General features: G+C 58.4%; 1 protein-coding gene across 2 annotated transcripts in view; it reads left to right on the plus strand.

Annotated features, from left to right (window-relative positions):
- Positions 1 to 23,587, plus strand: part of SKAP1 (src kinase associated phosphoprotein 1) — a 164,370-nt gene that overhangs the window by 137,719 nt on the left and 3,064 nt on the right. For both annotated transcript variants that reach the window (XM_068918812.1, XM_068918813.1), the window contains 2 exons: positions 7,133 to 7,195; positions 12,724 to 12,836. In XM_068918812.1, the coding sequence (XP_068774913.1) occupies positions 7,133 to 7,195; positions 12,724 to 12,836 (176 nt within the window). The remainder of the gene's footprint in view (positions 1 to 7,132; positions 7,196 to 12,723; positions 12,837 to 23,587) is intronic.

Below are 23,587 nucleotides of genomic sequence, written 5' to 3' on the forward strand. Positions count from 1 at the left end.
GAAGCAATCTTCTTGGCACAAAACCAAACTGCCTAAGAGGGCAGCATGGTCTGCAACATTTCTTACCATTGTAGTAGAAATCATTGTGTGACATGCCTCAGGGCTTGGTCAGTGGATCACCTGAGCCTTATTCAAACAAAGGTACTGTCCTGCCTCTGAGCCGAGGTTGGGACTGTCCAGCTCTGCACCCCGTCACCTATAGCTTGGTGTCTGCGTTCAGAGATGCAAAATAGATCCTTGTTTCCTTTTAATTTATTTAAGAACTTTCTATTTGTAGTGATTAAAAAAAATATTAAATGCACCAGAAATTTTATGGTGCTCAAGATCTTTATCCAGTTATTGCTGCTGAAGGAAATCGTGGCTCAGCAATTTGCAAGGGGCATCAGGACAGCTGCCAGGAGCGGAGCTGGGACTCAGGGAGCCCAGGCTGCCTGCGCAACCCTGAGCAAAGCCTCAGCTTCTGTCCATCTCTGATCTTTCCTCCCTGACCTTCACTTTCTCTGTTTACTTTGTAAACATTGTGGGCAGCAGCTTTCTCTTTTCCCAGGCATACCTACAGCGGGGCCCTGAGCTCAGCAGGAGCCTCCGCTCTGGGGTTCCCAGGCTGCTGGGTGCGAACCGCTGATGGTCTGTCAAGCCAAGGGTTTCCAGCATCCCTGGCAGCTTTGGCAGCTGTGTTCGACTCTTTGCTGCCTTGTGGCTGACAACGCCAGCTACAGAGCGGATATTAAATGAGGTTTGTACTGCATGCTGCTAATGGTGATCCTGACAGGAACTTGCACAGCGTTAGAGGTAGGGATGGACACCTCCATTGCCCTCACTCCTGGGTGCAAAGTGTAGGAGTGATTTGTGCCCTTTGAACAGATCCAAACACTCTCCCACAGGGGCAGGGCACTGGAGACTCAGGCCAGTGGGGTACGCAGGAAGGGAGGCTCAGGCCTGCTGCTCCTCGTGAGTGCTGCTAACGGTGCCTGTGATCCACAACGTCTTTCCATCTCTCTTGCAGCCCTTTTGACGCTCTGCACTCCTCGCTGCTTGGCCAGCCGACCCTGTGAGCCAGGTTCACCCTTGGTTTCCATGGATATTCCTCCCCTGCTCCCACGCAGTAGATTGGTGTCCTGATGTCAGGGTTGCAGAGTATCCTGGTGGAGGAAGGAACATCCCAACAAAACCCTTTGTTTAAACCATTGCTCTGTGGGCTTTTCCTGTGCTTTTGGTCCTGCCCATCCCAGCTTCATAAAAGCTTGCTGAGGAGGTTCTTAGGATGGTCTGAATGGTTGTGGCTCAGGCTGCTCGCTCACCAGCCCACACGCTGCAAACAGCAAGGTTTAAGCACCTTGCTTCAGCAGTGCTTTTGCAGTGTCCTTTGCCCCCTCTGCGTGGGCATCCTCGGTGTTTTGCAGTCCTCAGGGTGAAATACTGCTGAGGAGAGATTTCCTCCCTGCCCAGAGACGTTCTTCTCCTGCTCCTTCTGCAGATACATATGGAGCCACAAGGCCTGGGGCTCCTGCAATGGAGCAGCTAATGGTCCTGGCTCCCTGCAGTCCTGGGGGATTCCTGGACACGCTGGGCTGGCAGGACCCCCAATATGGGGTCTCTTGCACGGGGATGATGCTGCTGCGCAGGGGCTGCTGTCAGGTCCAGCAATTCGGCCAGGCCTTCTGTATAGCGATACGGCCCTGGCACGCTGGCATGCTCTCCGCCCGGCGTCACAGATGCACTGAGCCAAGGCGCAGGCAGGCGCGATGTGGGACAGCTGCCTCTCCCCGCATCGCCTCTGCTCTCCAGCCATCCACACCAAGCATCCTGTCTGCAGCCCATGTCTGGGCACCCTGGCTGGAAACGCGCGGGCACTCGCGTGTGGACTCGAGTGCTCCACACTCGGAGCAGGGACCGAGCAGCTGCTGCCGCACCAGGGGAAGCTCAGATGCTGCACAGGATGCTCCAGCAGGACGCAAAACTATACCTGGTTAGAGGCCCCACAACCAGAGCAGCTCCAGGAGGAGGGGGAGGATGATGTGGAGAAAAGGTGCCTGATGGCTCCAGGAGTCCCTGCGCTGAAGGAGAGTCTCAATCTAGCATGCGGTCATGGAGAGGTGGCAGAGTCCATCTTCTCTGCTCAGAGAGAACGCCGGCCTCTGTTGCCTTTGCCCGGCTGTGGCTGAGCTTTCCTGGCGGGAGATTTGTTGCTCCTGTTTCTCGTCACCACCCAGCGCTCAGCCCCTGCGTGCAGCCGGGCTGCCTGCGGGGTGTGAGGGTACGTGAGATGGGTGAGAGGCAGCTCCCTGGTTCATGTGGGGTCCTCAGTGCGGGGAGGACCCGGTCAAAATCCCTGCTCCGACACAGCTTTCCTCTCTGGCCCCAGGCAAGTTCCTTACCCCTTGCCCCATACCCCAAGTCTCTGCTTTGTGAAACATTGGAGGTGGTGGCGCGTTGCTGGGGAAGCAGACCCCCAAGCGTGAAGGTAGTGGCAAACGGTCGCGGGGACCCAGATGAGCACTCGTGGCAGGTACGAGAGGGCTGCTCTGCCCGGGGTGCGTCTGCCCCAGCCCGTCGCACCCCTGGCCCCCCCGACAAGCGTGGCAGGGAGTCACTGTCTGAGCCAGGGTCTGCTCCGGGCCAGGCTGCTTCTCTGGTGTCCCAAGCAAAAACGGAGAGAGAAAAAGAGAGGGAAAAAAGAAGGGGGGGGAGACGAAGAGATAATTTCCTCAGCAAGTCATCGTCGTTAATGAAGTTTTACAAAAACAGATACAACCAAGGAAAAATAAAATTTCACAGGTGATAAATTTTTCCAATTTCCCTGGCAGAATTCGATAGGATTGTTAAATTAAGAGTGAAGGTGTCTGTTAGGAAGCAACGAGCAGTGATGGGTAATTTTATAGAGTGGAAAATTGAATCAAATTGCTACATTAAAACACAGCTCCTCTGAGAATCTGCCCGATGCCCAGGCTGCTCCGGCACGACGGCGGGGTGCGCGGCCCGCTGGCGCTGCAGCCCGGCCGCGGGCCGGGGCCGAGGGCTGCTCCGGGGGCCGGGGGCCAGGGATCAGCGCTCTGCTCGCTCCCCAGTGCTGCCCCAGGCACGCGTCAGAGGCGCTTCCCCGCGGACGGCGTGTCCGGCTGCAGGGCAGGGGCCACGATGCTCTGCGCCTTTGGCACGGGGAGGCAGCGTGGGGGGAAGCAGCACAGACCCCAGGAGATGTGTTTTTTGGCATTTCCCTCCGATTCATCACTGTAAAGTGCAGATATTGACTGAGATCAGACACTGAGGCCCTGGAAAGTCAGAGTTTCCCTTCTAGACTTTATTCCAGAAAGCAGCTGGCTGCCGCAGGCTGAAGGGCTGCAGTGCGGAGGGGAGCCTGTCGCATCCTCAGGGGCCACGGTCACGACTTGCACGGCTCAAAAATCTGCAAAGAGCATGGTGATCTGAGGCCAGCGTGCCATACCCTGGGCCGTGGTGTGTACTGGGCTCAGCAGCGCTCCTGCGTCCGTGCCTTTGCGGTGCCGTCCAGAGGCACATCCGCTAGCTGCTGCCATGCTGCGGGCAGGGGGAGGCCGTGGCCGGGCCCTGCTCAGCTCCGCAGGAGCAGATGGGACGCGGCGGGCGAGCGGAGCCGGCCGCTGTCAGCGCGAGGAAGCCACCGCAGCCAGCTGCGTTTTCCTGGGGAAAAGGCAACGCGAGGCGGGCGAGTTTCCTCCCTCCCTCCCTCCCTTCCTTCCTCCAAGCCTCCCTGCATCGCAGCTCTCGCGGGGCACCGGGCACCTGCGAGAGCCTGGCGTTTCCTTACAGCAGGGACGTTTCGGCAGCCGGCCGCCGCTCGGCCCTGGCGGAGCAGCCAGGACGGCGGAGGTGCCCCCAGCTGCAGGCTGCGAAGAGCCGTGCCCAGCCTGCGCTGCGCGCCGCGGCCAGCCTTGAGCACGGCGGCCGGAGTGGGGACAGGGCATCGCCTGCGCCTTTGCTCCGAGCACCTTTGGCAAAAGGTGCAGAGCAAATCCTCACCGTGACAGGGGAAACTGAGGCATGGAGGGCTGAGAGGACTGGAGATGGGAGAGAGGCCTGACTCAGACCCCTGCTTTAACTACTACTCCCAGCCCCTGAGGCAGACAGAGAAACTGAGATTCCTGCGTTTTAGTTGCGCGCGCTAACTCGTGCTCCCACCGCGTCCCCGCCGGCTCCGGCAGCACCGTCCGCCCAGCCGTCCCCGGCGCGTTGCAAGCAGGAGAAGGGATCATGGTTTTCCTTTCCAATTACCACACGCCCTGCTCCATCACCGTGGAAGAAAGTGAGCCAAGGCAGGCTGGGGAGAGGGGGCCGCTCGCGGCATCCTCCGCCAACATCTCACGCGGCGGCCGGGATGCGCGAAGCCTCCCGAGCCCATTAGGGGCCGTATCGGCGACTGCTGTGCTCGCAGCAGCAGCCGGCTCCACTCTCTGCAGCGGTTTGCAGGACAGCGGCGAGGCGGTGAGACAGATGACGCTCTCCTGGGCGCAGGCACCGCTCCCCACGCGGCGGCCGGCCGGGAGCCGGGCAGGGGCCGCAGCAGCGGGGCGCGCGTCCGGCCTCGCTGGCTGGGTTCCCGTGGCTTTGCTCGCCCTGGGAATCCGAAGGCAGCGTTGGCTCCGTGGCATGTGTTTTCCTGCCGGCTTCCCAAGGCGCGCGCGCCTGTGTGCTGGGCGGGAGCGCGGGGAGGGCCCCGGGAGGAGGTTTTCTGAGGACAGCTCAGCTCTGCGGATGGGAACGGTGCCCGCAGGAAGCAGGCGCGGACGTGGGCTCGAGGCGAGCGTAAAGCGCAGAGAGGAGGCCGGGGGGAGGCTGGGAGGCGCAGAGCCCGTGGGCACCAGTGCAGCTCGTGGCACTGGTGGGAGCACAGTGCCGCCGGGCAGGTCGCTGCAGCAGCGCCACGTGTGCACCCGGCGGGCAGGAGGGGATGCGGGTGAGCCTGTGTCGCAGAAGCGTCTCCCAAATGGAGATGGGTCGCACGTGCACGCAGGGAGCTTGCTACCCAAATCCTTCCTTAGGCAGCCCGCAAGGCCGCGCGGGTGGACGCGGCCTCGCGTGTGCGCAGGGACGAGCTGTGCCGAGGGAGCAGGTTTGATTGACTGCGCTCGGGAGCCGAAACAGGATTAGGAGATTAGGTGCCACTGGTGAAAGCATAAAGGAACAGGGTTTGGGGAGCGTGTGTGGGAATGGTGGAGGGAGAGCGTTGTTGCAGATACATTTACATTCTCTTTTACAAATGCAAAGAGCAGGCAAAAGCCACTTTCAATAATTTATTTTAAAATCAATGCTAATGAGGTTCTGTCTCGTCAGTGGCCGAGTTTTACAATAAAGTCTGATTTATTTAGAAAAGATCTTTGGTGCCGCTTCCCGTCTAATGGGGGAGCAGTTGCAGTGACCCTCCAACTTTGGATCCAATTTGTAATTCACAGCGGAGGCCTGACCTGGTTTGCATTGATCAGCAGCGGGTGGAGGAGACAGCTGGGGCTGGGGCAGGGGCCGGGGGGCCGGGACCGCATCTTCCCAAAGTGCCAAGAAGCAGCACTTTATCTGTTGCCTCGTGATCAGGTTGCGTGGGATCAGCAGAAGACCCGTCACCGACTCATTAGGCTCCGTCCGTCATGGCTGAAACCGGGCTGCTGTTGGCTCTGCCTAAAGACGATGGCAAAAGCTGATGCCCCGGGGCTCCTGGCCTGAGAGGCAATAAGGGCACCTCTTGCTTTTGCACGGGACTTGGCTACGCTAGGACTTCTCTTGATCGCCAAACAGCCCGTTGCAACGGCCATGCGAGCAAGAGGGGCGGATAAATGCTGCTAGCTTGGCAGATTCAGGGCAAAAGGGCTTGCCTGAGCTTTGGCTTTCTGAAATGCTTCAAGATTGGGTTTTATTTACATTATTTCATTATATGGTTTGTAGTCTTTATGGTTGCATGGGTTGCAACCACAGCTAATGTGGATGCTATGTGCCCATCTCGTCCCAGCGCACAGAGCAGGTCAGGCTGGGTGGGTCGTTCCTAGCACACTGGATGATGTTAATCCAGCTTCACCTCCAGATGCAACCAGACAGCTTTCAGTGAGCTCCTTAACAGCATATCTTTTTCCTGGGCAAGTCTTGGAGGGATGCCACTGCAGTCGGAAGCGTGGGGCCTTTGGTGCCCTGGGAATAAGGTCTCGTGTCGACCTGCAGCCAGACTGGCGCACTCTGGTGCTGGTGTCAATTTGCTGGTTTATGGTTTATCAATCCAGATCATTCTGAGTTGCATTTCAGCACAGGTTATGGCAGGCTGGCAAAAAATGACCTTATTTAAGTCCATGCAGTTCTTGTGTATAGACAGACCAACGTTGCTGTCAGTCACTAGCCATTTTGCCAGGGCTTCCCCATAATCTCCAGCACCTCTGTCCTGGCTCTCACTTAATATTTTCCACAGTATTGCTCTTTATTATTTTGTTGAGTCCTCTTTCCCCACCCTCGGCAGCCATGCCAGTGCGTCTGCCCAGGGTCCCCTCTCTCCTCCTTAAATTCTGCGTCTTTCCACAATCCTTCCTTGTGTTTGTCGTGGCATTTCTTCTCAGCGCCTAATTTTCTCTAGACTGACTTCTCTTGCACAGGAAGCATCTCTTCCTATAGGATGCTTGGTAAAGTGCTGTGTAAATTTATGAGGCTATAATAAGTGATTTGTTTTTACCAGTGTTAACAACAATTCATATTTTTATGCAACATGTTTTAAAATATTATCTGTGACTTCCTCCCTTCCACTCTTCACAATTAAGCCGGTAATTTGTTATTCTGACAGTCGGGTGCTCCCTCAGCCCAAGCCCTCTGCCTGCAAGCCGGGCGCAGCAGTGGCGATGGCCGTTCACTGCTGCATCACACAGCTGTTTTGTGGGGGGCACCTCTCCTCGGGGGGCACCGACTCCCCTTCCCGATGCAGCTCGGGAGCAGGCAGCCAGTCCTGGACATTGCTTTCCTTTCCCCTCCCCTGGGAAACGGAGGAAATGATGATCCCCCTGGCACTGCTGAGGGCCCCCCCGGCCATGGTGGGGCAGCCCTCCCTCTCTTTGCTCACCTCGCAGTGACCAGCGCTGTCCCTCCCCGGCACTAACCCGGTTTCTCTGCTCTGTTTTTCCCTTCTCAGAGGAGGAGCTGGACCCCCCCTTTGCAGAGGGCACTGAGGATGCTGGAAGCGGACAGAGAAATGGTAGGAGCCCCCCTGCTTTGTCAAACACATAGGGCTTCCCGGGGGCCGAGGGCTCTGTCTCCGGCCGTGCTCTAACGTTTTGGGGAGCGGGTAACGATGGAGGAGAGTGTGAGGACGGGAGAGGCCGCAGGATCAGACCAGCGGGTGGCAGAGGAGACTGCAAAGGGGAAAGTTCGGATAACTCAGCCTCTGGGGACTGTCCCCTCCAAAGCCCTCCTGTCTGCTGTGCTATGGGCACAGGGGTCACCTCTCCTTCTGAGGATGGGCACCAAATCCAAAGCCTCTCCGGTGGGAAACGAGCTCTCCACCAAGGAGCCCTGTTGCAAGGAGACCCCACGGGCATCCGCTCCTGCCTGATGGAATCCCCTCGCCGAAGGATCTCGCAGAGATGCACACGAATCCCTGTCCCTTGCGCTGTCCTCTGCAGGAGGCAACGCCTCGGAGAGGCAGTGGGGAGCATCCGGCGCTGGGCCAGGGAGAGCGGTGCTCCGGCCAAAACAATTGGAGGAGAGGGCAGGAAATGACTCAGGGCCCGAAGGAAGCTGGTGCAGGGAGGGATCTCGGCACTGGAAGCCGGAAGGCAACGCACCACCACCCTAGGAACCAGTGCCGCCTGCCCGCCCGTGCGGAGTGACCGGCCCGAAAGCATCCCCGCGGCAGCTGGCCCCCACCCCTGCTTTTTCCTTCAGGTCCCGACACGTGGGATCCGAGCGGAAGATCTGTTTCCTCCCCAGCTCCCCCCAGTCCCACCTGCTTCTCCTTCCACCATGGCTTCCGCCCCGGCACAGGAAAGAAATGCTTGTTTCCAAGCAGCCGGGGCCGAGCCAGCTGGGAGCTTCCTGCTGTCCCCGTGCTCTCCGCGCAGTGTAGGAAACCACGACCTCCCAGCAGCGCCGGCTCCGGAGAGCATCCCATGGCGTTGGTGCCGGAGCTCAGAGGTGACGGGCTCGTGGGGTGTCTGCCTGGCATGAGGACACAGGGCAGGCGTCCTGTTAGTTTGGTGGTGGAGACCAGAGGAGTTTAGCGTTGGCCTCTGGGGCTTGGCATGTGGCTAAACCAGCTTTGCACAGGCGTGTGCTCTCTCGAATATGCACACAGAGGCACACGCGAGTGTCCCAAGCATTGCTCACTGCTTGCCACTTTCTAGGCAGGGTTTCTAGCTGTCCTGCACCCTGTGCCTGCCCTCCCTGGCATTTCTGGCAAGCCTGGATCCAATGGTTCCCCTTAGCCAGCATCAAGCACCCATAGGTGTTTCCTGGGTCGGAGGGCACTCCTGGCTCAGGGCTGTTTCTACCGCAGTTTCAGTAGCACTGGGTCAGCTGGGGTTGAGTCCCCAGTCTCCTCCTTGTGGAGACAGGAGCAAGTCAGCGTCTCTCCACTCCTTGTGGTTTGGCTGTGCTTTTTTCCCACTCGAGCACCCTCAGCATGATGATTTCTTTGGCCACTGGAGCATGTGGCAGCTACAGCAGGTAGCAGCGCCCCAAAGCCTGGAGAGCAGACACCCTGAGCTTTGCAAACCATCCTGCGGTCGTAACGCAGGGCCGTGCGCTCATCGGTGTCGGTTCCTCGGCACAGAGTAAAGGAAGCGGAGGGAATCAGGAGGGATGCCCCATACGCACACGTGCACACACGCACATGCCTGTGGTCTCTCTCACAACTGTCCCGGGCATTTAAACATCCAAACAACCAGATGCCTGCTCCCCGCAGCTCCCCCGCGGCCTCCCTGGGGCTGGGGATCGGCAGGAGCAGAGCCCGTCTCTGCAGCAGGCTGATGCCCAAGGTGTCATGACGAACCTGCACCCTCAAGGCCACCCGGAGGATTTGGGGTTTTGCCTGTCATAATCCTGCCAGCTACTTAAATGCTCTGCTCATACTCATTAGCATCTTCCTGGCGGTTGTAATTGTTGTTAATTGTTATAACTGTTTTAGTTATTAGCATTGTCATGATTGCTTTAAGCCCTGTGTCTGTTTTTACACTAAATAATAAATTAGGCTCTTGCCTCTGAAATGCTGGGCTGCGTTTCAAGAGGAAAAGGTTATCGCAGCGCCGGGAACCCCAGCCCTCGTGCCTTTTGCCTTGGTAATTTGTGCTTCAGTCCAACTGGGGAAAGGGCTAGAAAGAGAGGACAGGAGTCCTTGAACAGAGAGCTGGGCTGGACAGAGGGGGAGAAGGGACTATTTCTTAATTATATCACACAGCTAAAATGCCAGATGAGCATTTGGCTAATGGAAAACCATTGTTTCTAATTTCTAAGAACTACAAGGATGCCACAAAGCTGCAGTGGCCCAGCAAATCCCGCTGAGAGCTGCAGGCTTCTCCTGCCAAGACACCCATTTCCTCCGCTCAGTCTGCGGGCAGCTGAATCCCTGCCCTCTGCACCAGACAGGATTCGGGGCTCCTTCTGCAGTGCAACGTTACCTCCTTTCCCAGCCCCCTGTGCTTAGAATAGCAGGATGTTTCACCTAGCGTGACAATAGCAGTGAAAAGCACTGGCCTGCAGACAGTTGTCACTAGGTTTCAGCATCAACAGACTTCCAAAGCAACATGCCTGAAGCAAGAGGACTGGGCAGATAGTGCCTCTCCCACAGCTTTGCTGTGGGCTGTTCAGACGGTGGAAGAAAATGGTGCAGTTGTCACATTTGGCTGGTTTTCATAGTGACCCCAAGGTCCATAAACATGGGAGCAGGCTCTCGCCCCACTTACATCGGTGTGAATCAGTTGCATCGAAATCAAATCTCTTCCCTGAAAGCAAACTCAAGGATCCAGACTGGGGATTTGGGCTTTTTAAACCCAGTATCCCTCTTCTGCAAATAGTCTTAATTTTAACAAGAGAGTCTTGGTAGCTTGCACTAACCTCTTGCTTGCTTTTGAAGCTGTGTCTGGGAGTTAAGTGCAGAGCCCAACTGAGCTCTCATCACAAGACGTCTTCCTCATCTGATGCTGTTAATTTTGACTTTTTGAAGGCAGGGTTGGAGGGCAGGGTGAGACCTTTCATCAGGCCAGCTGACATGATTGAAAAAACTCTAAAAACTTTTGGGAGCATGAACCCTTCTGCAGGCTGGAAACTTTCCTCTCTTTGTATTTGTGGAGTATCTTGCCCCAGATTTTGCATGAGGCTTCGGCAAAGTCTCTGTTCTGTCAGCCGATTCTCCTTTCTCCAGTCCTTGCTGACAGGCTCAAGGGTGACAAGATGCAGGATTCGTGGTTAGACCTAGACAAGCATGAACTTCCAAAATATTTTGTTGCACCACATTTTAAGGATTATTCCAGCCTATAGAGAGAAAACATTTACAGCTCCATATTGCATTGGCCTCTGGCCTTTCTGGCATACAGAGGTTAGCTTTCGTACCCACCGACCCAGCACTACCCAACCAGGGTGCCACGTAACTAAATCTCTTTGCCAGCAGATTAGTTACAGTGCTCCATAGGATTATTAATGTATTACTTATCACCTGGGGCAGCTTTTTCCCAGCTCTCCCGTTTCAGTGCCCTGTGTCTTGTCTTCCCTTCTCCCCAGTCCACAGCGAATGACCTTGTGTCACTGGGGAAAACCAGCAGGTCGGTAGCAAGTGCCGTCCCTCAGTACCGGGTTCTTCTCTGCCTCGCCGCGTTGTCCTCGCGCCCTCCTGCAATGGCCTTCTGTGCTCGTTACGCAGTTTGCTGCCTGCTACCAGAGTCGCTGCTCGCTTTGTGCTCCTGCCTCAGCCCCTGCGAGCTCGGATATTTCCTCTGCCTCCGGTTCATAACCTCTGGTTCCTGCGCTTTGCACAAGCTTAAATAACTCAGTAGCTCCTTCTCCTTCTATTCCCTTCACAATCTTTTCCTCGCCACTGTGTGCTCCCCCTTTAATACTTTCCAAAGGATGCAGACCTACTTTTTTTTTTCCCAGCCTTTCTATTTAAGTTCCCCAAGTCCCTGAGTCATTCCAGTTACTCCCTGCTGTACCATTATCCATCTCTGTAATGTCCTTTTTCATATTTAGGTGATCAAATCTGGGCACGGTACTCCAGATGCACCCTTATCACTCAGTCCCTTATACCATATTAGAAACATTTCCTCCAACATGTGCTCGATATTTGCTATTTCTGCTTTCTGGGCTTGCTGCAGCCGTGTGGCAGAGCCGCCCAGCCCGCTGGTGTAGCCCCGTGCTCGAATCCCCCCTGCTCAGTGCTGTTTTACTGGGTTTAATTATCCACCGGGGCCACGTCACGATGTCCGTGTCACGACATCTGGATCTGCTGCCGTCAGTCTCCTGCCTGAAACCTTTGGCCCAGGGGCACGTTTTAATGGTCATCTCGTGTGTGTTTGGGAACTGGGAATCTCACCGTCCAATTTTGGGGGTTTTTTTTCTGTGGGAGCAGTGGGGAACCCACCTTTTGTGGTGGCTCTGGTCTCTCTGCCAGTTCCTGAGATGAGAAATGCCATTTTGAAATGGAAAAGATTGAAAGACCGTGTTCTGAAAACACTGGTGCGACATCTTCCAGAAAGCCCACGCACGCGGTCAGCCAGAGGCATCCCCCAGCCTTGGCACAGTGTTTGCCAGCTGTTCCATCAGCCCAAACCCACAGTTTTCAACAAAAAATCATCTGTCCCCTAAAAAGAGGGGAAAAAAGAGTTTGCCGGCTTGCACGGCCCCATCTCTTTCTCAAGCAGCTGCGCTGAGCACCGGGACGGGGCAGATCCCGCCTGCTCTGGCTGCAAAGGCAGCAGAGGCTCTGCCTCCGCCAGCTCCCAGGTCGTATCATGCCACAGCAGTTTGGGACCTTCTCTGACCTCCCTGAAACGGGGGAGCGAGGCAGCTGTTTGCTCCCTGCTCTCCTCCTGCCCCTCCGGATGAGGCATCGGGGCTGTTTGATTGCTAAGCGAGCCCTGCTCAATTGACTGAAATCCCCTGCTTGGCTTCTTTAATTAATAAATAAACTTGACTGTCACCTTCCCCAGCAGCATCCTCCCAGAGGCCCCGTGCAAATACCTGCTGTTAATTAACAGTATTCCTCTTCCAGGGCCGCTGGCAAGGCCGGTAACAGCCGTCGCGGCGGCAGCGGCGATGCCGCCGGCGGCGCGTGTCGCCCTGCTGCCGGGCTGCGGGCGCCCGCGTCGGGGACGGCTGGGTTTGGGTGCGGGAAGGAGTTTTAGGGAGCTGGGAGATAGGGAGGCGTCTTTGGTTCCAGTGCTTAGATTTGCAGTGGGGTTTGTGGTAAACAGCTTTCATCCAGGCTCTTCCGAAATGGAAACGTCTATCAGTGCGCTTGCACGTGTTTACCGACACGGGTGTTGTGCTTATTTATTGACTAGCCCCTTTTTCCTGTGGTATTTTTTTGGCCCCTGCTTTTGAGTTGAAATGGAAAGTGAACAAATCTGAGACATTTCACAGAGATTCTTCTAACACCAACGTTTTCTCGCCTTCCCCCCGACACCCGGTGGGTCCAGTCCCTCTCCCTGGACACCCCTCGCCGTGGCCGGGGTCGATGGAGGCATCTCCTTGTGCAATTCCCCCTTGCCCTGATCTCTCCTCCTTCCTCCCCAGGAAACCCCCCGAGAGATTTTGCCAATTACTACCAGGGCGCGTGGGACTGCAGCAGCGACCACCCCGACGAGCTCTCCTTCCGCCGCGGCGACCTCATCTACGTCCTGAGCAAGGTGGGGCAGCGCCGGCCGCCGGCGAGCGCGCGGGAACCGGGCCCGCGGCAGGAGCCCTCTCCGCTCCCTCCCGGTTTCTGCTGGCGGGACTCGGTGTCGCTCCTGCCCACGCGCCCTGCCTGCGCACGTGGCCTTCAAAATGCCCCGAAGTGAGGTTTTTCGCAGTAACGGAGCGCGCGCGTGCTGTCGCTCGGGTATCACGGGGGTAATTGAGTTGCTCGGCGGGGTGTGACGGGGTCTTCGGGGCAGGTGCGCGCAGGTGAATAAATTAAGCGTTTGCACTCACAGGGCTGCAGGGGCAGGAGCAGAGCTCCAGGTGGCTCGGGCCATGTGTGACCGTCCCCGAGGCCAGTGCTTCCCGCAGAGCTCTGCCCTGGGGCCCGGCTGCTCCACGCCGGACCCCCGTGGCACCGGCTCGCAGCGATGAACCGGCGGTTTGCGTTTCGTTGGCAGCGTTTTGTGATGTGCTTTGCACCCCGATCGGTCACGGGGACAACTCAGTGCTCGGCACAGCACCGTGCGCCCGGGGCGAGGGGGGCGATAGCGCCGTCCGCCCGGGCCAGAGCTTCCCCTCGGGCAGGACGCCGGCATGGCGGGTGCCTTTGGCACAGCGCTGCTTTCCCACGCTGTCCGTCCGGCCTGAGCCCACTCTCCGGGGAGGTTCGGCACGCTGCCGGGCTGGCCCCGTCCCCTCGGGTCCGGCTCGTGGGCAGGGGGTGTTTTGCGCCCCGTCCACTGGGGAAGGTGGGACACTGCACACCCGCCGGGGGACAGACGGACCCGGCGCGGGGAAGGGCGGCGCGTGCAGCGGGAGGTTAATTGTGGCCGGTAGAGTCCTTTGGAGACCAAGAGCGCCGCTCAGTCTGAGGCTTGCTGAGACCAAGGCCACTTTTTACGGCTGAGGAAGAGAACCTGAATGAGTTTTGCATCCTGGCTTCGCGACAGGATGTCCCCGCGGTGGAAAGGAGCGGTGGGCTCCTGCAGTGACGGGCCGGGGAGCGGAGGCGGTGGAGAGCGCGGCGGAGGGCAGGCCGGCGGCAGCCGCGGCCACCTCTTCTTCAAGGCTTTTCCGCCAGCCAGCGTCCCGCGGGCCCCCAGCGCTCCAGAGCCTCCCTCCAGGCGCGGCCAGAGGCTGCCTCGCTCGGGGGCGCGCGAGGGGCCGGCCCCGAAGCCCTGAGTTTTCGTCTCCCCGCTACGGGGCAGAGCCAGGAGCGAAAGACGCCGGGCGGGTGCGAGGGAGGGAGCGCGGAGCGGCGCGGCAGGGTTTTCGCTCTCTTCAGCGGCTCCAGATTGCCACTCTCGTGCCGGCTCCCTCGCGCAGAACCGATCGGTCCTGAGAGCTTTTCCCCCGTAAATTACTTTGCGCGACGGATGCTCGCGGCCGCGGCGGAGCCGCGCGGCGGGGGGAGAGCGGGACGGCGGGGGTGGGGGGGGGAAAGGTGTTTGAGAAGCCTGTTCACTCAGCTGCATTTTAATTTCCTTTTCAATCTTGTCCCAATTAATTTCGCAGAATTAATCTCACAGAAGCAAAGTCGGCAGCGTCGAGGCTGCAGCTTTAGCGGTGCGGTCGCTCTGTCTGAACATGAAATAGGAGCTAATATAAAAATCCATCTGGTGCATTTGAAACGCACGCCGGCTGCTGCGCGGGGCCTGTCTGACATTTCGAGCATCAGCAGCGGGGAAAAGCGCTTGGGGGGTTAGTGGACATCAGTAGCTGGCAGGGACTCAGCAGCCCGGTGCGGGGGCAGGCACGCTGCGAGGGGCCGCGCGGTCCTGGCCGGGGGCTGCGCACGAGGAGGGCACAAGGGTGCCCAGCGGCGCAGGATGGTCGTGGGCGCGCTCGGCGCTGCACAAGCCGCCTGCTGGTCCCCGGATGGGAGCAGCCGGCGGGTGTCAGGTCCCTTCGCCCAAGCCCAGGTGATGCCGGCCCGGCACTGGGGCTTTCGTGCTTCGTCAGGGCCCCAGTGCTGCAAAGATAACGGGGCCAGGGTGGCTGTGGCCGGGGCCGGCGGTTGCAGAGGGCCCGTTCCCCCTCCGTCGCCCGCTTTGCAGCGACCCTGCAGCGCCTCTGCCCTGCGCGGTGCAGCCCGGCTCACGTTTGGGGTGTCTGTTTGGGGAGGAGGGAGCCGCGATCCCAGCAGAAGCAGCGCATCCCTTCCCCGGCCCCGGTCCCTTGTCCCCCGGCTGAGTGATTTGTACGTTATGATAATTATTTGAATGCAGCGAGACTTCCTATTTTAAGTGGGCTTAGTTGGATGTGACAAGCAGGCCATAAAACCGGATAAGTTAATTCTCTCAATTGCTTTCAATGAAAGCAGGGGAGGAGGGAGGAGGGGGGGGCATGTTCCTATACCCCGGACCCCGAGCGAAAGGAGTGTGGTGACATCTAGTGGCATTTTGTCCGGCTTTGGGGCCATGGTGCCGGTGGGGAGAGGCCGCGGGGGCGTCCGCGGACGGGGGGGCCCCGAAGCGGCGAATCTCCTCGCCACCGGAGCCGGCGGCTGGCGACGCTGCTGGGGGTTATAGCCCAGCTGCAGCGCCCCGGACGGACGGACGGCCACCCCGGGGACACCCAAAAATCGCTAGCCGGGGGGACACGGGCCCCAGGGCTCGGTGGCCGCTGGGTGCCGCGTGCCGGCGGCGGTGGCGGCACTTCGCTCCCATTAATAACCCCTCTGGGAGGCTGTGGAGCTGGGAGGGACGGGACCGGGCTGGCGGGGTCAGCGGGAAGGCAACGGTCACACACCGGTCAAATTCAAGCGAGGGCCATCCTTTCCCCGCCGCCTCCCTCGCCCCCCCGGCGGGAACCAATCGCCTAGAACAAACCCCTGGCAGCCTCATTCCTCCCAGGTAATTTTTATAAATGAGGGGACACCCGCGCCCGGGGAGGACAAAAGGGTGGCGGGAGCCGCCCGGGCGGCCGCGTGGGTGCCCGGCGCCCCTTCCTTCAGGGTCTGCGCGGAAAAACCCAGCAGCCTCCGGGCGCCACTTCCCGCGGGGCGATTTGTGCCCCAGTCCCTGAAATTTCGCCCGGCGCCAGCCCCGATGCTGCCCTGGCTCCCCGTGGGCGCCGGTGCGCCAGCGGTTTTGGGGATGCCCCACGCGCCAGCGGTTCTGGGGCGTCGCGAGACCCGGGCGCCCGCCGGCCCCCCGCGCCCTCGGCCCGTCCCGGCACGTGCTGACGTCGTGGGGTTTTTAACGCGCATTCCGAGCATTCATTCTGTGCTGAAATTTATAATAAATGCTGTTAAAGACTTCGTCTTTGACAGAGGTAATAATAAATTCACTGCTAAAGACAGTAGTTTAATTCCTTATACCCTCCAATACTGCGCAGAATAAACTGTATTCATCACTGAGTAATTTTTTACCGCATAAATCTTTAAAACTAACCGTTGTAGGCTGTTGAGGCTGAAATATTGTGAATTTATTAGATATGCCCATGTAGTATTGGATTCAGAGGTTTCCATTCGAATATATTACGGGGGAAATTTGTGTCTTTAAGTGTGACAATCCTTCCATTTTCCAAAGCCAGGATTATAACAAGCAGCTCCTCCAGAGTCAACTCTGCCTTTATTAGACAGAGATTTAGTAACGAGCCCCTCGCTAATCTGCCAGCGAGGTGGGGGTGACATTTCGCTGAAATGCCCTGCTTAAAATGTGCGGCAAGAAAAGCTTTTGTTTCCAGCGTAACAAATGTCCGATGGTTTCCCGGATTATTTCATAAATGGAAGGGGAAATTTCGCTCGGGGTTGCAGAGACGGGGAATAGTCAAGCAAGGGGGTCGTTGCTAAACCCATCCTTCACCGGCCATAACTTTCATAGGCTGCCGCTGTTACCTATATTTATACATATATATGTATATACACATATATGTGTGTATGGATGCGTGCGAGTCGTTTTTATTTTGGGAACGGTTAAGCTGCGATAGATTGAACAACAGGAAAACTGAGCGTGAAACCCAAAGGGCACATAGCAAAATCGAGCACGAGCCCTGCAAAACTTGCCCTGATTTGCCAAATATGTGAGTGACGAGAAAACACCTTTTCCATTGCCACAGCTTATTTGCGGGGTTGTTTTTTTTTTTAATTTTAGCCTGTTGAGCATCTGTGTTTTAAACACACATCCTTGTTTCCTTTGCTAATGTAAAATGCAAGAAGAGAGTGGAAATCTTTGTTCGTTAGAGAGAGACGGAGATAATTATAAAACCATCTCCCGGTTCATGAGGCGCGGGTAGCATTTAAACCAATTGATGTGGTAACATTTAAAGCAGTTATATTGCAAAATGTCACATACGGTCTAGTTTCATTAGGGACGAGTTAATAGATGGATGGAATTGAAATTCCCATTCCTGGGCATAAAATAAAAGTTTGCCTGGGCCATAACTCTTCTCAGGCCGCGGCGCCTGCCCCCAAAAAAGCCGACGCCGGGCGCTTCCCAAAGACCAGATCCCAAACGGTGCAACGCTTCCCGCACTTCGTCCTCCGCGGAGCAGCCACAAATCAAGAGTTAGAAATGAAACTGGGGCTGTTGACCGCGAACAAAAGAGACAGGGGCCAAAGCGGCTGGGCCGGGGGCGCCTGCGCGGGCGGCCGAGCTGGGCTGGGGCGCTTCGAGCTCGGCTTTTCCCTGTGCAGTCTAAGGGCTTCGCTCCCCTCCCGGGGCCGCTCGGCAGCCGGGAGCGTTTCGCGCTTGCTTCCACCCCGTCTCTCCTTTTCTCCTTTTTCTTCTTTCTTTTTTTTTTTCTTTTCTCCCTTTTTCCACGCCGCTCCATCTGTAAATGAGCAAACATCTTGCTTTTATAGCCTTTTGCTTTGCGAAGCGGCGGCGGGGAGGGGAGGGGAGGGGAGGGGGACGTAGTGGAATGCCTAAGTAAGACTTTAATTCCAAATTCATTTACGCCGTGGCGATGAAGTTGTCACGAACCATAATGCAGTATTTAATTAAAATAACAGAAGTGAATCTAGATATGTCCTGGGGTAGCTATCACCAAATTAGAGCCGGCGCTCTCCGCGTCGCGTCTGTGCAACGGCAGCGGCGAAGGAGCAGCCGAGCGGCTGCGGGAGCGAGCGCTGCGGGCGCCGATCTGCGTGCCGGCGCGGCCGGCGTCGCCCGGCCCCTGCCGTGGTTTCCCCCGGATTTGGGAAGACCGGCGGGATTTTCGGCTGCGATGCCGGGAGGCGGGGGGCATCTCCCCTGGGCTTTGGTCCCCGAGCGCCGGCGTCGTCCCCCGGCCGCCGCCACGGGAAGGGGCGGGAGGACGGAGCAGGGAGGTTTCGGGGAGACCCATCGCGTGAGCGGCGCTCGGGCCTCCGGCCAGCCCCCGGCCCGGCTGGCCCCTCGCCCGCGCCCCTGCACCCACATGTGCGCAATTACTCCCAGCCCTCTTCACAGGTCACGGGCAGGGTTTAACTCAGATGGCTGCTAATTTTCATCAGGCGTGAGCGTTCGGGGCTTTAAAGGCGAAAATAATTGGCTGCAGAACAAATTTAGGAAATTGAGTGTGCGATAAAGCAAATAAAAATCTCTCCCTCTTCTTTCTTCTTCCTCCCCTTTCTTGCCGAGGGGAGGAGGGGGGAGATGGGCAGGAATCGGCAGGAAGGGAACAGGCCTGATCTTATTTTACCTCCCTTGCAACTTTGCCATTAAAGTTGCACCTACAGCTAGGAAGTTTGTCCGTGAAAAATGGTCATTTTGTTTCCCCTGCTCAAAGAACGTTATTAAAATGCTAATTTAAAAGAAAAAGGAGTTAAATATCTAGCAATGGTGCAGTCTAATTGCAGCCATAATGAGCTCTCTAAATGTGAGTGCCCCTGACACACAGAGAGCATAAACAGCCAGCAAACACATCATTAGTGCTCACGTTCATTTATTCTGGCGACCTGACTATGACCCCGCGGAGGGAAGGGTAAAGAGCAGGTGGATCCGGCTGCGCCAACCCCCGGGGATGCAGGAAATGAAGCCATAAGCGGCTGCCATGGCAACGCCGGCGCGGGTGATGCAACACGCCGGCGGCCTGGCGAGCGGTGCCCGCACACCCCGCGCCCCGCAATTAGTCATCGCTTTTAATTTGCGGAGGAGCCAGGAGCGTCCCGGGGCCGGGGGATGCAGCTGGATTTGGGGTTGGGGGGCAGCGGGTGCCACCAGCAGCATGGCACAGCATTGCATGGCATGGCATGGCATGGCGCGGCATGGCACGGGATTGCATGGCATTGCGTGGCACAGATTTGCATGGCACAGCATTGCATGGCACAGGATTGCATGGTACAGCGTTGCATGGCATGGCATTGCCTGGCATTGCTTGGTATTGCAGGCACAGCATGGCACAGCGTTGCATGGCATTGCATGGGTGGCACGTCATGGGATGGCACAGCATGGTGTGGCATGGATGGCACGGCACAGCATGACATTGCATGACTGTATGTCATGGCAGAACATGGCACGGCATGGCATGGCACTGCATAGCATGGCATTGCATGCTATGGATGGCATGGCATGGCGCGGCACAGCATGGCATGGCACGGCGTGGTACTGCATTACATAGCATGGCATAGCATGGCATGGCACGGCACTGCATTGCATAGCATGGCATTGCATGGCATGAATGGCACAGCCCAGCAAAGCATGGCACGGCATGGCACAGCACGGCATGGCATGGCATGGCATGGCACAGCTCGGCCCATGCACCGAGCACCCAAATTTGCAGCTGCGTGCCCGGCGTGGTGGCAAGGAACTGGCCCTTCTCCTGAAGGAGAGGGTCCAAGGCTGGCACGGACATCACTGCATCGTGTGGGAGCCGAGGGCTGGATGGGGCCTGGGAGCCTCCAGGCAAAGGGGAAACTGAGGCACAGAGCAGGACACACCTGAGCTGCAGCATCGCGGCGCCAGGCTGGGCATCAGCACCCGCCCGGCGCTGGGGCCTGAAGGACCCAGGAGTCCTGGGCCCGGCCCCTGGCTTTCACTGTTTTGGGGCTCTGCCCCTTGTCAGGCAAATCTGAGCATCCATTCGGCATGCGAAACGCTGGGGGAGCAGGATCAGGCCCTCAGGAGAGACGAATAACAGCAGCCAAACGCACACGCAAACGGCCAAGGAAAAAGATTAATAAAAGCGGTGCTTTGGAAATGGTTTTTGCTCCATTCCAGCCTGTTTGCTCCTAAACAGCCTCACTAATCGCCTCCCAGCAACGGCACAATAACGTCGCTCTTATTCCCCCTCCTTTTTCTTTTTCCCCTGTTTCTTTCCTGTCCAAGGGCCACAGGAACACCATCCCCGGGAAATATTTTAAGATGAAAAATATCCGACCCGGCACCCCCGTTCCTTGCCCTCCCCTGCCTGCACCCCCCTTCTCCTGTGCACTTTCGATGAACCTGGGATATTGTAGCAATGGCCCTTGAAGTGCAGTGGGGAGGTGATTTAGGAGAATATTAAAGGCAATGTGGAGATTCGAAGGCGCCTCTCTCAGGGAGATCTGGAGAAATACGCAGCACAGATGGGCTGAGCAGATTAAACATTTCCGTCACATCGTTTCCAAATTGTGTTTGCGGTGCCTGAGGGTGGGTACTGCGGTCAGAGCACGGCGGAGCCGCGCGACGCTGGGAGCCGCCTGCTTTATGGAATAAATATTAATACGGCAGTTTCACATGCTCTCCCGATCCCGGCAGCGCCGCGGCGCCCACCGCTGCCGCCGCTGCTATTGTCTGCGAGCACGGCGCTTCCTGCCGGCGTCCGCGCGGCCCCTCGCGCCCCGCTGCCGCTGCGGGGCTCCGGCTGCGCCTGCTGCCCCGCGCGGCCGGCCGGCAGCTGCGGGAGCGCATCCCGCACGCGGAGCCCCGCGGGATCCCGCTGGCACGGGGCACCGCGCGTCCCTGCTGCCCCGCGCGGTGGGCCGGCAGCTGCGGGAGCGCATCCCGCACGCGGAGCCACACGGGATCCCGCCGGCACAGGGCACCGCGCGTCCCTGCTGCCCCGCGCGGCCGGCCGGCAGCCGTGGGAGCGCATCCCGCACGCGGAGCCCCGCGGGATCCCGCCGGCACAGGGCACCGCGCGTCCCTGCTGCCCCGCATGGCCGCCGCTGCGGGTTCAGCGTTTGCCTGCTTCTTGCAGGGTGTCTTAGTCCGAGGTGCCACCTAAGCTTGTTTATTTGCATGTTTTTAACAGGAAATTACTAATGGGCTAAATCCTGAATGCCTTCGATCAGGCCTGTCTGCCCAGGGAGAGCCTGAGAATTTGTCTCCCGGAGGAAGTGCAGCATCTCCCTTGCCAAAACTGCTCTGGTGCCTTGCTGGACCTGACTGGTCACTTCTGCCAGGCTTTCCGCAGCTGGGGGCTATCACGTTATTGCTCGGCCGCCTCCCCTGATACCACCTGAGCCCCCTTCCCCCTATCTCCTCTGGCTTCCCCTGGGTCTGGGCATGTGGAGCCTGGTGGGACAGGACATGTGGAGCCTGGTAGGACAGGGTGCATGGAGCCTGGTGGGACGGGATACGTGGAGCCTGGTGGGACGGGGTCTCGTGGTCGCCCCAGCAGTGAGGGAGCGGGTGCTGGTGCTGCACGTGGGGGTAGGGGGAAGGAGCAGGGTCCGAGGCCCCTCCTGCATCCTCAGCCCCAGCTGGTGTCCCCAGCTCCTCACAGCAGCTGAGATCTGAATCACTGGGAGCAAGCTGAATTATTTATTTTTATAGAGATTTATCCTAAGAATCAGCAATGTGGGGGGGGAGGGGACAGGCCATGAACAAAGCAAAGGATGAGCATCACCCAAATGATGATGGGCTGGGGGACTTGCTAAAAAATGGCATTTCTAGCTGCATCCTTACGGCGTCTGCTGGCTCCAGGGCCAAACCCCCGAAGGACAGGTAGGCCCTTGAGTTCAGTGCTTGCTTCAGCTCTGAGCTGGATCTCGAGGTAAATAGATGTATAGCTGACCTGGTATAAAACTCCCCTGTGTCAGGCGACCCCGCGTGCGCCTGCCATACCTCATCTATGAATGAGATTCCTCCATTTTCCTAACAATAATGTATGACACACAAGCACTAATAATGGGGCCGAGCAATCATAAACCGATAAGTCCCTGACTGATTGGCTTTTCCTTTGGCATCCATCAGAGCGTCATTGATCTTCTGTGCGCAGGGGGGTGATGGATTGCCTTCCCAGAGTGGGATCGGGTGGTTTACGAGGGCCGCCGGAGCAGCGCGGAGGCGAGCGGGGCTCGGGAGTGGGTGACAGGGTAAATACCGTCCCCGCGGCGGAGGGAGAGACCCGCACCCCTCGGCGAGAGGAAGGAGGTTCGGGTGGGAGGGAAGGCTCTGCTGTTTCGGCAAGGTCTAACACAACACTTTGAGCTTGCTGGAGAGCCCGGGCAGATGTGGCTGCAATTTAGGGTCCCCAAGGGGCGGCTGAACGTTTGGGGCCATGCAGCGTGTAGGAGATGGTTGGCCACATCCGCTTGGGAAGGTCTCTGGGGACACCGGGCATCGCCTGTGCCCGCGGGCAGCAGCCCCGTGTTGGCCCTCGCTTCCCAGGCGCCGGCCTGGAGAAGGTGCCTGGAGAGCGGCTCTGGGGCAGGAGCCCGGGGAAGGGGACGTGGGGCAGCGGGACGTCGCTGGGTCACTTAGGGACTCAGCTTTCTCCCTCCGCAGAAGAGCGGCGGTGCTGCAGGGTGATGCCGGAGGAGCCTGGGCACGAGGCGCGGAGGGAAACGCAGCAGCAGAGGCCGGACTTGAGCGGGTTTTTTTCGAGGTTCAGCAACGGGCCGGCGACGGTGCAGGACGCGGGGCTGAGCGCCTGCTCACCACGCCGCCCCGCAGCCGAGGGCGGCCAGCTGGGGCCGCGGCTGAGTCGCTGCATGCGAGATGGCACGAATAGGAAGAGGCAGGAAGAGCTAGAAATGAAAACCAGCCATCGTCTAGCGGGGACCTTGGAGCGCTTTGCAGGCTGCTGCGTCCCCCCGCGCCGGCGTCCCCCGGCACCCGCTGCCAGGGCGCTTGCAGCGCCGTGGCAAGCTCGGGGCCGGCGCGCGGAGGAGGGCTGCGACGCTGCCGCAGCCGTGAACAGCAGCAGGGAAACCACCCGGGGCTGATTCAAGCCATGAAATGCTCCCCGCGCTGGTGGCTGCAGCGCGTTTTGTTTATGGGCTTTGCCATTTTACAGCAGGTTCGGTGGTGGAGGGTTTCGGCTGAGGGTTTTTGTTGTCGTTGTTGTCGTCTTGTTGTTTCTTTTTCCCCCTTTCTCCTTTTCCCTTGTCGAGGGAGATTAGCAGCATAAATCCTTTTACGGCCCCGTGCACCAACCTGCCATAAAAGCCCCGATTGCTGGCGATTATCGGAACGAGCGTCTGTTCCGGGTTCGCCTGGCGCTGCCGAGCTCGGGAACGAAAAGCAGAAAGCGCTTTGAGGGGCTTTCTCCTTTCTGGGAGCGAATCGCAGAGTTTCGGCAGCAGCAACGGCAAAAAGCGGAGCTGCAGGCTGCCAGCAGAGCAGGGCCACCGCGGTTTCCCTGGCAGGGGAGAGGTTCAGCGCTGCCCGTGCGGTGTCGCGGGAAGGTTCGGTGGCCAAGTCCTTCTCGCCCCTCTGAATTTAGGGGTAAATTGTGCCAGAGGCACAGGTCTCTGTAGGAAATCGGGCAGCCTCGGGGCTGGGCGCCGCCTCCGGGGCGGCCTTGCCGGGTGCCCGGACTTTGCGGCAGTGATTTAAGACGTTCGCAGCCCTGCGGTGGGATATGGGCAGCGGGGGCAAGGGCCTGCCCTCGGCTGGCCACC

Source organism: Struthio camelus, chromosome 25, assembly GCF_040807025.1.
Source record: "Struthio camelus isolate bStrCam1 chromosome 25, bStrCam1.hap1, whole genome shotgun sequence".
Lineage (NCBI taxonomy): Eukaryota > Metazoa > Chordata > Aves > Struthioniformes > Struthionidae > Struthio > Struthio camelus.